This window comes from Bos javanicus, chromosome 17 (assembly GCF_032452875.1).
Source record: "Bos javanicus breed banteng chromosome 17, ARS-OSU_banteng_1.0, whole genome shotgun sequence".
NCBI lineage: Eukaryota > Metazoa > Chordata > Mammalia > Artiodactyla > Bovidae > Bos > Bos javanicus.
In genome coordinates this window covers 68,012,341-68,025,335 of record NC_083884.1, presented here as the reverse complement: position 1 = coordinate 68,025,335, position 12,995 = coordinate 68,012,341, and the positions used below count along the sequence as shown (strand labels likewise).

Genomic DNA, 12,995 nt, shown 5'->3' with positions numbered 1-12,995 from the left:
CCATTGACCCGTACGTGTGTTTTATGCCAGTACCACACTGTTTTGAAGTCTGTAGCTGTGCAGAATTGTCTGAAGTCCAGGAGGGTTATGCCTCCACTTTTGTTCTTTTTCTTCAGGATTGCTTTGGCAATTCTGGGTCTTTTCCTATTCCATATAAATTTTAAGATTATTTGTTTTGGTTCTGTGAAAAATGTCATGAGATAATTTGATAGGGATCACATTAAATTTGTAAATTATTTTGGGTGGTATGGCCATTTTAACAATATTAATTCTTCGAGTCCTAGAGTGTGGGATATCTTTACATTTCTTTGAATCATCTTCAGTTTCCTTTATCAGTGTCTCATACTGCTGCTAAGTCACTTCAGTCGTGTCCGATTCTGTGCAACCCCATAGATGGCAGCCCACCAGGCTCCCCCGTCCCTGAGATTCTCCAGGCAAGAACACTGGAGTGGGTTGCCATTTCCTTCTCCAATGCATGAAATTGAAAAGTGAAAGGGAAGTTGCTCAGTCATGTCCAACCCTCAGCGACCCCGTGGACTGCAGCCTACCAGGCTCCTCCATCCATGGGATTTTCCAGGCAAGAGTACTGGAGTGGGGTGCCTTTGCCTTCTCCACAGTGTCTCATAGTTCTGAGCACATGTATCTTTTTTCTCCTTGGTCAGGTTTATTCCTAGGTGTTTTTTTTTTTTTTTTTTAATACAATTTTAAAGGGATTTTTTTTTTGTCTTTCTGATATTTCATTGTTTGTATAGAGAAATGCAACAGAGTTCTGTATGTTAATCTTGTATCCTGCTACCCTGCTGAATTTGTTTATCAGTTTTAGTAGTTTTTGTGTGGAGTCTTCAGGATTTTCTATCTAGAGCATCACATCATCTGCATGTGATGACAGTTTTACCTCTTCCCTTCAATTTTATTTCTTTTTTTTGATCTGGATTGCTGTAGCTAAGACTTCCCAATATAAGGCTGAACATAAGTGGTAAGAGTGGGCATCCTTGTCTTGTTCCAGATTTTAGTGGAAGGTGTTCAGCTATTTGCCATTTACTGTTATATTGGCTGTTGGTTTGTCATAAATAGCTTTTATTATGTTGAGATATGTTCTGTCTATACCCACTTTGGTAAGAAATTTTTTATAATGAATACATGAAGAATTTTTTCAAATGCTTTTTCTGCATCTATTGAATGGTCACATGGTTTTTGTCTTTGATTGTTGTGGTGGTATATATCACATCGATTTGCATCTGTTGAATCATCCTTGTGACCTTGGAATGAGCTAGCTTGATCATGGTGTATAATCCTTTTATGTGTTGTTGTATTTGGCTTGCTAATATTTTGTTGAGGATTTTTGCATCTATATTCATCAAAGATATTGGCATGTAATTTTCTTTTCTGGTAGTGTTGGTTCTGGTATCAGGGTGATTGTGGCTTCATAGCATGACTTTGGGAGTGCTCCCTCCTCATCAGTCTTTTAGAAGAGTTTGAGAAGGATTGGTGTAAGTTATTTATATATTTAGTGGGATTCCCCTGTGAAACCATCCAGTCTTGGACTTCTGTTTGCAGTGAGATTTAAAAAATTTTTATTACAGATTCCATTTCACTAATAGGGTTTGGTCCGTTCAGATGATCGATTTCTTCTTGATTCACTTTTGGTAGGCTGTACGTACATTCCTAGAAACTTGTCCATTCCTTTTAGATTGTCCAAGTTGTTGGTGTGTAATTTTTCATAGTATTCTCTTCTTTTTTTGTATTTCTGAAGTATCTGTTGTTATTTCTCCTCTTTCATTTTTTATTTTGCTTATTGGGTCCTTGCTCTTTTCTTCTTGGTGAGCCTGGCCAGAGGTTTGTCAATTTTGCCTATCCTTTCAAAAAATCAGCTCTTAGTTTTATTGATATTTTAATTGTTATTTTATCTCTTTTACTTCCTTAATGATCTTTATTATTTCTTTCCTTCTGCTGGCTTTGTGTTCTGTTTGTTCTTCTTTTTCTATTTCTTTCAGATGGTAGGTTAAGTTGTTTATTTGAGATTTTTCTTGTTTTTTGAGGAAGGCATTTATTGCTATGGACTTCCTTCTTAGAACTGGTTTTGCTGCATCACATAGATTTTGTGTGGTTATGTTTTTATTATCATTGTCTTGAGGTATTTTTTTTAATTTCCTCTTTGATTTCGTTATTGGCTGATTGGTTTTTTAGTAACATGTTGTTTAGTTTCCATATAATCATTTTTTCTTATTTTTGTCTTTTCTTTCCATGTAGTTTCACGCTGTAGAGGTTGCAAAAGATTGTTGAAATAATTCTATCCTTTTAAATTTGTTGAGGCTTGTTTTGTGTCCCAGTATGTGGTCTACCATAGAAGATGGCCCAGGTATGCATGAAAAGAATGTGTATTCTGAGCTTTTGGATGTAATATCTGAAAATATCAACTAAGTCTAACTGTTCTATTGTGTCATTTAGGATCTCTGTTGCCTTATTGATTTTCTGTCTGGAAGATCTGTCCATTGATATCAGTGAGGTGTTAAAGTCTCCTATTATTATTATATTCCCATCAGTTTCTCCCTTTGGGTCTGTTAGTATTTGTTTTATGCACTTAGGCACTCCTATATTGGGAACATGTATGTTAATGAGTGTAATATTCTCTTCTTGTATTAATCTTTTTACAGAATAGTGTCCTTTGTCTTTCCTTGTAGCCTTTGTGTGACATGAGTACTGGTACATCCACCTTCTTGTCATTTCAGCCCCTCCCCCCCACAACACCTTTTATAAAACTTTCGGCTGCATGGCCTGTTTGTTGTGGCATGTGGACGTCTCTTGTTGCAGAGCACAGGCTCTAGAGCACTTGGGCTTCTTTAGTCGCAGCATGTGGGCTCTCTAATTGCAGTATGCAAGCTTAGTTGTCCCGTGGCATGTGGGATCTTAGTTCCCTGATGAGGGATCTTACTCACGCCCCCTGCATTGGAAGGTGGGTTCTTAACCACTGGACCACCAGGGAAGTCCCCGTCCTTTCTTTTTTAATATAAGCATTTAAGGCTATAAATGTATCTCTAAGTCTTTATTTATGTCCCACAAATTTTATGTTGTACTTAGAGTTTTGTTCAGCTCAAAATATTTTCCTAATTTCACCTAGGACTTCTTGTATAACAGTTATTTATAAGTGAGTTGTTCAGTTTCCAAAAGTTTGGAGACTTTCCTACTGTTTTTTTACTTTCAAATCTAAATCCATGGTGGGTGAAGAACTTATTTTTCATGATTTCAATTTTTAAAAAATTATTAAGGTTTGTTTTATGACCAAGGGTACGGTCTGTCTTGGGGAATACTTGCTATGAATTTGACAAGAATATGTATTGAACTTTTGTTGGGTGGAGTTTTCTCTGAATGTCAGTTATATTCAGTTAGTTGATGGTATTGTTAAGTTCTTCTGTATCTTATTGATTTTCTGTGTACCAATTCTGTCAACTACTGAGAAAAGAGCATTGAAGTCTCAATTTATGCACCTCACTTTTCAGTTCTGTCACGTTTTGCATCATATATTTTGAAACTCTGTTGAAAGGTGAAAACACGTTTAGAACCGTTGTGCATTCCTGATGAATTGGCCCCTTTATCATTGTGTAATGTCCCTCTTTATCCCTGGTAATTTTCTTTGCTTTGAAGTCTACTTGTATACAAGTCTACTTGTTAACATAACCAATCAAGCTTTGTTTTGGAATAATATTTGCATGGTCTATCTCTTTGCCTTTTACTTTACTCCTTTTAATATCATTATATTTGAGGAGACTTTTCTTGTAGAAGCATTTAATTAGATTATTTTAAAATTCTATTCTGTCAGCTTCTATATTTAGACCATTTATGTTTAATATAATTATTGATATGTGTGGGTTTATGTATGTCATATCAGTATTTGACTATTTGTTTTCTGTTGGTTCTATGTTTTTTATTCCTCTGTTTCCCCATTCCTGCCTTATTTTGGAGTTTTGAACTTTTTAAAAATTCATTTTAATTTATCTATGTCTTTGACTATGTCTCTTTTATAACTTTAAAAATAATTGTGCTAGAGATTATAATACATATATACTTTTATAGTTTGCAGTTTACTTGCTGTTGATACTGTATTAATTTGAATGAAATGTAAAAGTCTTATCACCATATGGGAACCTCTGCCACCACACCCCCCAACCCCGTCTTGCATTTGTCTTATATACTACATCTACTTATGTGAAAACTTCAGGAGATGGCATGAGGAGAAGAACAGTCTATTGTATTTACTCAGACATTTGATATTTATTTTACTCTCCCTTCTTTCTTGATGTTCCTGATGCCTTCTTATGTCATTTTTCTTCTTCCATTAGTGATTATTTTAGAGTAGGTCAATTGACAGGATTGTTTGTGGCCTGGAACATGAGAACAGACGTGAGAGAAGAAAAATGGGGGATTTTCTCTGGTCTCTCTGAGCTGGAAATAGAGAGCTTCTCCTGGAGCTCTCTGTTCATGCTGATGCCTACTTCTGCAGAGAAGGGGGGCTACAGAGAAGGGAGAGCTGCAGAGAGGCCTGTCTGATGGATTCTACAGAGGCAAGAATGTGAAGTTCACCTGTGATTTGGTGCCATTTTGAATGCTGGTCTTCTTCCCACATTTGCCTGATATTAACTTTTTGTGTTCCTCAGATACCCTATTCCATGCGGTCCAGACAGAGTGTGTAGTTGCGTTCATTCAGAAAGATGGAGTGTTACGTGCTTACTCCGTTTTACCTGGAACTGGAACCTGGCATGTCAGGATATTTATAACAAATATTTAATAATATTTATTGGGTAAATAAATGAATGAGCTATCAAACAATTGGTCCCAAGCTCTGTCTTCAGCACCAGACTTGAATTTCTAAGTCTCCAGCCCTTTTGGAATGAAGACCATCTAAATAATAGAGTCAGTATCTGCACACTTGGCATCACCAACACAGAGTCCTGTCTGCATGTTCAGCGTGTCCAAACTCTTCATGTCGTTCCATGAATGACATGTCCAGACTCAGCATGTCCATTCCTCTTCCACTGAAGACCAGCTCCTATTTGCAGTTTCTTTATTTGCCACCACTGGCCCATCTGCTATAAATTAACTGCTAGTTGTCTTTTATCCTTTTCCTTCAATGAGTTTCAGGCAAATGAGTTCTCTGTTTGGTAATATTTTCCTGATAGTTCTCACTGTCTTACTCTCTGCCTTACCACCCTAGTTTACACGTCTAGACTCATGAGTTAAGTTGGCCCAACCACAGGACAAGCAGAACCATTGTTGGTGACAGTAGAGAGCAAATAATGAGGAGGAACCAGGAACATGGGGTCACAGCCAGGAATGTCCATTTATAGGGAGATGGGATTTGGGGGATGAAGGAGCTGCTACCCAGATCTCCAAGCCTGAGGGCTGTGGAAAGCTTGCCTCACTTGGCGTGTTGAGACCCAGGCACATTGATGTCTTAACACACTAGTGACTCCTGAGAATGGGGCTCCCAGTAGGTGTGAGGGGCCAACAGTCTCCTTCGGGCTTGGCCCTGGGGCCTTCAGGGCTGTTTCTGAGCAGTGCTGCTAAAAGCCACCTGACTTTCTCTCTCCTCCCCATGTAGTCCATGTTCTCCACTCTGGACCAGTTGACTGCCTCTCAGACAACCGCCCTGAGCCCACCAGAAGCCTGGACTGACAGCTCTCCACTGCCTTCCAGGTTCAAGGCCCTCCACCTCACTCTCCTTCCTCCCCGCCACTCTTACCATCTCCTCCAGCTCATCTGGGCTAGTCCCTAGGCCCCAGAGAGCCCCCCACTCTCGTAACCTCCGTGCCTTCTTATACCATTCCATCCCCTGATTCCCACACACCACCCCAGTCCCTTCCTGTCTAAGCTGTCCTTCCAGTGCCTCTGAGATGCTGCTGATTCCAGAGGGCTCTCGCACCCTCCCTTTCTTGACTCCAGGCTGACACCCTCCTGCCTCCTTCTTAACCCACCTTAGCCAGTAGTCACCGGTCGTACTGGATGTATTATACCTTGAAGGCATGTCACTGTCTTCTGTTTGACCTCTGTGGCTCTTTTATGTAGGTCTCGGTTAGTAATCCTTGTTGGATCAAAGTGAATGGAACCAGACCAGCTGCTGTGCCATCTCTAGAAAGTCTCTTAGAGAGATGAGAAGGCTGTGATTGTGATATGACAACCACTGATGGCAAGGCGCTTGGGCTCCCTGCCGTACAGATGAGGCTCGCTTTGTAAATGGGAAATTCCCTTATCTGTGACATCACCTGTTTGTTTTTCCCTTTGGTGTTAATACTCTGAAGGGTCAGGAAATAGGAAACAGCCGCATTAAGCATGAGATTCTGAGGGCTCCGTCCGCAGTTGACAGTGAGAGCAGAGCTGCAAGATAATGGAGGCTGATACCAGTTCAGTCAATTCTTCTCCCCTTTGCAAAGCACCGAATGACAAGCCGATTTCTCAGCTCCGAGCAGGCCGTCATGTTCAGATAATAAATGTGTCCCTGGACAGAAGAGCTTGTTGAGTGATATTTACCAGGGTCTCCATGAAGGGCCCAGAGCTCCCAAGGGAGCATTTTCAGCCTTCACCTGCTGGCCTGGTCAACTGATACCCGTAGGGTGGCAGGAGGAATAAAGCTTCGTTCCCTGCTCTCCAGCAGGGTGGAGGCATGGTGATTTGTTTAGGTGCTCGGAAGTTTCCTGGTTCCTCTTATTTCCTGTCTTCATTCCCTTCCTCCCCTGTCAAACCAGCAGAGAGAGATGGACTGTGCGAGAGGCTTGGAACCTCAGAGGGGGAGAGGTGAGAGTCAGGCCTGGCTCCTCCGCTGAGTGCTCCTGGGCTAGCTCCTCAGCTTCTCCAGACCTAGAGAAGATGACGAGAGCTGCCTTACAAGCTTGCTGTACAGATGAAATCACATCTGGCTAGAAATACCCTGCATGTTGTAAGATGCTCCCCAGTGTTGGCATCGATCAACCGTTCTTCCTTGTACACCTGCTGTGTGCCAGGCACTGCTGGGTTTGAAGGGCGGGTTCAGTTGTGGGCGCCAGGAAGAAGTTGGGCTAGTAATGCCTTGATCAGCCATTGGTGTGGTTCTGGGACGAAGGAGAGTAGCTGGCTCTGAGATCACACCTCTTTGCCGTCCCTGAAGGCTATCCATCTCCCAGCACTTCTCTGGGGCTCAGCTCCTGGGATCCCCTCCCAGTGGCGGGGCGTTGGTGTGACCTTCTCCAAGGAGCATGGCTGAGTAGGGCTCTGGTGCCTCTTGCTGGGCTCTCCAGAGAGACAGGGCCTACAGGGCACGCATGCACACAGGCTTTGTTGTGGGGAATTGGCTCACACGGCTCTGAAGGCTGAGACGTCCCAGGTCTTTTGTTGGTGAGCCAGAGATGGAGAGCCGGTGGTGTAAGTTGTGGGGTGTCCACATCTGAGGTGGGAAGCGCCACACCCCAGCTCCAGGGGAGTGGGCGGGGAGGCCTCTCTCATTCCCTCTTCTCCTCTGGGTCAGATGCTCAGTAGGTTGGACAGGGCCCACCGACCCGGGGAGGGCAGTTTGCTTTCCTCAGTCTAGATTCCAATGTTAATCTCACCCGGAAACGCCCTCGCAGCCTCGTAACCCAGAGTGACGCTGGGCCAGGCACCCCGGGGCCCGCTCAAGTTGACACATAAAATGGACCCTCTCATCAGGGCTGACGTTCATGTAGAGCCTTCAGGTTTACTAAGTGGCGTCACACGCTGCATCTCGGCCCCAGGACGAACCGGGGGAGGAGTCATCCCCTTCTCTGTGATCCTGACGCCAGGGGCTCACCGGCCTGGCTGTTGGAGGCAGGCCATGCTCACCTTCAACCTGAGTCTCGGTGCGCCAAGCCCCTTTTCTCTGGCAGCGGGTCTGTCCCTTCCCAGGTGCCACTTCTCCTGCACCTGAGCAGCTTGTGTGGCTGGTCTGTGTGCCTCCAGTGCTCTCTACCCCTCCACCCGCTCCTTAGGCAGCAGGAGCTTTAAACACAGTTGCCGTGCGGGCTGGGAGTCGCCTGTGAGCCGGACGTCACTCTGCATTTCCAGAGTCTGGAAGCAATGGGCGCTGAAGGAAGGCGGGGCTCCACACATGGAGCGGCCTTTGCTGAGCCCCTGGTGCTGTGGCCAGGGTCACGGTGGGGACCAGGGGCAGCCAGCACTCCCTCTGCTTGTCTGCGGCTGCTCGAGCTGCCTCTGCTTGGCCTTTCACACGTTTAATATGCCCTCTGTTATTTTAATCAGGCTGGTGAATCAAGGCACTCCTGAGTATTTCTGTTTCTTTAAAACCCATTGTGAGATGTTCTTTCACAGTCTGTCATAGGGGAAATACGAATTTAGTAATTCAAAACTTATAACATCTTCATGCTGACCTTGGAATGGGCTTCAATCAGCCACATTTCTCAAGCCTACATTTCAAACAGTCCCCCTCTGCCTGGCCTTGCAGCCACTCTTGGGCACTGTCTCCTCATCTGGAAAAGTGCCTTTAGGGACTGTGCATCCCCTGCCTGGTGTGGTGCCTGGCACAGGCAGGTGCTTAGTTACTGGTTCCGAGCTGGAATGGACCGGAGCTCCTGCCACACTGTGCACTTGCCCAAGCCCTGTGCTGGCAGAGTGCCCGCCAGCCGGCAGGACACAGCAAGTGGTGCCGTTCATTCAGCAAGGGGCCATCCTGCACCCCGTCCATGTGGGGCACACGCTGGATGCAGGGAGTGCAACCTGGGCACTGGCACAACCTCTTCCTGAAAGGGGTTTGCAGCAGGGGGCAGTGCTGGACATGAGCAGGTGGACCGCAGGGAGCAGGAGGGGGACGACTCGGGAGGAGCCGGGCCGTGCTGGAGCCGAGGACGGGGCCTTGGAGCAGGCCTGCAGCACTCGGCACCTTTCTCTGCTGTTTTCCCGCAGGGCCTGTGCCAGCAGCGAGACCGAGAGTGAAGCTGGAGACATCATGGACCAGCAGTTCGAGGAGATGAACAACAGGCTCAACTCGGTCACCGACCCCACTGGCTTTCTTCGGATGGTTCGCCGCAACAACCTCTTTAACAGGTGTGTGTGGCCCTGCCTCCCAGGCGGTGCAACTTCCGTGACCTTCCAGCTGCATGGGCTCTGGTGGGATGGGGGTCTGCAGGGGTGAGCACGGTGCTCTGGCCCTTGGGGTCACAGCAGCCCCTCCAGGTCGGGGGAGGAAGTGCGGCAGGCCTGATATGACTGTACACCGTGGCTGGGTGGGAGGCCCAGGGGACAGTCCGCTGCTCACTCCCGTGGCCTCAGGGCTGATCTCCCAGATGCCAGGAGACGCCGCACAGGGCCGTGCCACACACTTTTTCTCTGGCCAGCTTTTGCCCTAGCTCACGGCCAGGCCCTTGTGCGGACCTTTCTGGCCTGAGGTTGAGGGAGGCCAGGTGAGCAGATGCCAGCATTGCTGGGGAGGAGCCCGTCCACACCGGGGCCTGTCTCCACTACTTGACCATAGGCCTCAGTGGCGTTGAGATGAGCCAAGGTTGAAATTGCCAGCTGGTGCGCCCCTGCGTCTTTTCACCGGGGGTGCAGGCCGAGCTGTGTCCAGATGAACAGGGGAGGCGGTTTGGGTTAAGGAGCACCTCTCCCGCTGTCGCTGGTTGGTAACACCTGGGAGTCAAGTTTGGAGAGACCTTTCCAGAAAGACACCCTGGACGCTGAGGCCCCTGCCTTTGAAGGGCGGCAGGGGCAGCGGGCACGCGGGAGGGAGTGACCATTGTGCCCCATGTGCTCCTGCTCCAGGCCCCGGTTTCCTCCCATTATTGTGCTGTCAGGGTGACAAACGTGTGTTTACTTTGCCAGGGGTGAGTCAGATGGGATGGGAGCCAGGAGCCAGGGCTGAAGGGACTGGCATTTGGTTGTCAGGAGGCCAAAACCTCAGGCTGGTTCACTCCCAGTTTCCTCTGCGGCCCTGCCCCCTTCGCAAGTGTCCCTCGTGGCTCTAATTTCTTGGAAGGGACAGGACCAGGCACGAGGAGGCGTGGGGTTGAGGCTGGCTCCATCCTCAGCCTCAGCTCCTCGGGCTCTGGGGCCGGCGATCTCGGCTCTGCCAGTGCTGCGATCTGTGGTTGTAAACTAGGGTGTGAAGACTGCAAGGCTGGGTCTGGCCTTGTTGCGTGTCAGCTGTGGGACCTGCGGCAGGTGACTTCACCACTGTCAGCCTTTTCCTCGTCACTGAAGTGGGAACAAGCTTCCTACTTGGCAGGGTTCCCTTACATGGAATTACAGCAGCTAATGCATGAGCAGCACGTGCCAGGCTCTGGCAGGTGCAGGAAGCTCGTATGTGTGCTGACCTTCTGCCGTCTTGAGTGAAGTGGGAAGGACACTGTTAAACTTGGATTCTCCGGATCACGTGGGTGGATAACCTTTGGAAGGGATGAAATGTGCATGTGCCTGTGCAGCAGCTGTTGACCACCCCGGGTTGCGGCCTCACCCACCCTTTGCTTCCCGTCCTGCCTCGTGTCTTTTGTGTGAGAGACAGTGCACAGGCCAGAGGCCACTGCCAGGCACCTGCGGCCGACCTGATCTCAGGCGCGCCCGCGGTCAGGAGCCCCTCCTCCAGGGCCTTGGGCACTAGGCAAGGAAGGGGTCAAACCAGGTGTACCTGGGGTCCTAGCTCATCATCCCTGGACAAGAAGGGGTATGAATTTTGTATCATGGAGTTGCTTGTTTTGAGAAAACACTCGTCACTCCGAGCAACTCTGAGGTAGGTCCAGTGAGCCCAGGACCACTGGTTAGCTCACTAAGCAATGGTTCGTTAAACAATGTGGTCAGTGCTAGCGGCCAGGCTGAGGACAGGCCAGCCTGAGGCTGGGAGGGGCCGCCAGGCCCGCAGCGTGGGAATCTGGCTTCACTGCCCAGCTGCTCTCTGCCCAGCTCCTTCATCAGGCCTAACTTGCCTGAAGCCTCGAGCCTGCCCTCAGGAGATGCCGGCAATGGAACTCCTGCACCTCTCTGCACGCCTTTCCAGTCTTGACCTCCTAGAGGCTTCTGAGGGCAGGTCGGAGGAGAGGAAACTGTTCTTTCAGCTTTGGGGCCGGGTGCCAAGGCCTCTGCTGTCAACCACAGGCCCAGGAAGGGGGTGCTGGCCTCCGTCCGTCCTAGCGACCCACAGAAGTAGAGGTATCCTGGTTAGGATGGCGCGGGCCCTTGCCACCTTCTAGCCCAGCTGTGGCTCTAGCAGCTGAGGGGCACACAGGCCGGGAGGGTGGAGACCTGCCACCCAGCAGGTGCAGGGCTGTGTCCGGTCCCACCTCCCAGTTGCCCTGACCTTGTGGGGTCCCCGCAGGCCTTTCTCTCTGCCCCTTCATGACCAGGAGGTGGGGCTGGTGTGTCACTGGCTGGGACGGCTGAGAGGTGGCTTTTCTGCAGACCCCAGTACTGTGGGGGCTTGCAGAGTGCTGGTCCCCAAGCCCAAGGAGGTGAGGTGGCAGCAGCCGTGTGTGTAGCAGCACCAGGTCCCCGCTGCAGGGCCCTCCAGCTCTGTGATTCACAGGCTGCTGGCCCTGTTGTTCTGGGTGGTTTGCTGGACTGGTTGGGGATGAGGCTGCCACGGCAGATGCCAGTCAGCCGAGACTTGGCCTTAGCATTCTCCCCTCCCCTCCACACACTGCACAGCTTGGTCTTTGTTCTTGAGGTCACCACAACCACTGTTTTCCTTCTTGCCTCTACACTTTGGCAGGAAACACAGTGGCGTGCTAAGCCCAGAGCAGGCACTGCTAGGGAGGAAAAGCAGGGAGTCTTCTCTCATTTAGTACCTGACCTTGGGGTCCCCCACTGGGCAGGGGGGCTGCCCCTCGTCTTGCAGAATGCTTGAGAAGTTATGCTGAAGGCTGGAACGCCAGTGCACATGTATGAGTGTGTGTGTGTGTGTGTGTGTGTGTGTGTGTGTGTGTCTGAACCTAGGGGCAGTCAGCAGATCACTTTTACTGCGGAGAAGAGGAAGAGGAAGAAGAACAGGACATGCTGCCAGCTGCTCCGGGGTTCTGGGTCCCAGGCTGTGCCCTGGCCTTGCAGGGGCACCCAGCCAGGACCCATTAGGACCAGTATCCCAGAAGGGTTCTGACTGCTGTTGCCACTGTCTGTGCTCCTTCCCCTTCTGGCAGTGTGTGTGATGGGAGGTAGGAAGGAACTTTGTAATTGCCCAGATGTCAGTGGTTGGAGCCCAAGCAGAGAGCAACAATGTCGAGGTTCTCCCTTCTAGAGAGGGGCCACGATGGGGCCAGAGCCCTCCCTCAGCTCTGCAACCTCCAACTAATACCCCAACCACCCCCACAAAAGGGTGAATTGGCAAACAAGACTCCTCGGCCTGGTTGGATTCCCCCAAGAGGGTCAGTGACAAAGACTGAGGGTCCTGCAGGAAGAGAGGGTGGCACCACCATCCTGGGGGACCAGCCTCCCATGGCCAGAAGGGAAAGAAGACATTAAAAAGAGGCCCCCGTGCGTGGTCCACGCGCCCATGTCATGTGGCTCCAGCATGGACCTTCCCGATGGGCGGGTCACATGGGCCCAGTGACAAGGCCAGTGTTAGGACCCATGTCTGGCCAGCTCCAAAGACGGAGCTCTGGCTCCCGGATCCCACCCAGCTAAGGCTCCCTCCAAGTGGTCACAGCCTTTGCCTGAACTCCTCCAGTGAGCGAGAGCTCACCACTTCTGAGGCGGCGCCTTCTGTCCTTGTACAACACTAATTTGGCTCTGGGGGTTTTTTGTAGATGAATGAGACTTCATTAGATTCCACAAGTTTGTGGGGGGACAGGACCTGTGTGGGACAGGACCCACAGATCACCCATGGGTACAAGGCCCTTTGGAAAGGGTGTTTCTGTGTTAGCATCAGCTGGGCAGGCCACTCACACAGTGACCTCTTCTCTCCGTCCCTGAGTGCATGGTAAGCGCGTCCCCCCAACGCCCAGCTTGGGCCCCTAATGGGGTCAGCAGGCAAAGCCTGTGTGAGGCTGGCCTGGGCATCGGATTTTCCTAGGTGA

The 12,995-nt window shown here is 49.3% G+C and overlaps 1 protein-coding gene across 5 annotated transcripts in view; it reads left to right on the top strand.

Moving 5' to 3' along the window:
• TTC28 (tetratricopeptide repeat domain 28) overlaps window positions 1-12,995 on the top strand; it is a 578,341-nt gene that overhangs the window by 534,994 nt on the left and 30,352 nt on the right. For all 5 annotated transcript variants that reach the window (XM_061385220.1, XM_061385219.1, XM_061385223.1 and 2 more), the window contains one exon: window positions 8,902-9,042. In XM_061385220.1, the coding sequence (XP_061241204.1) occupies window positions 8,902-9,042 (141 nt within the window). The remainder of the gene's footprint in view (window positions 1-8,901; window positions 9,043-12,995) is intronic.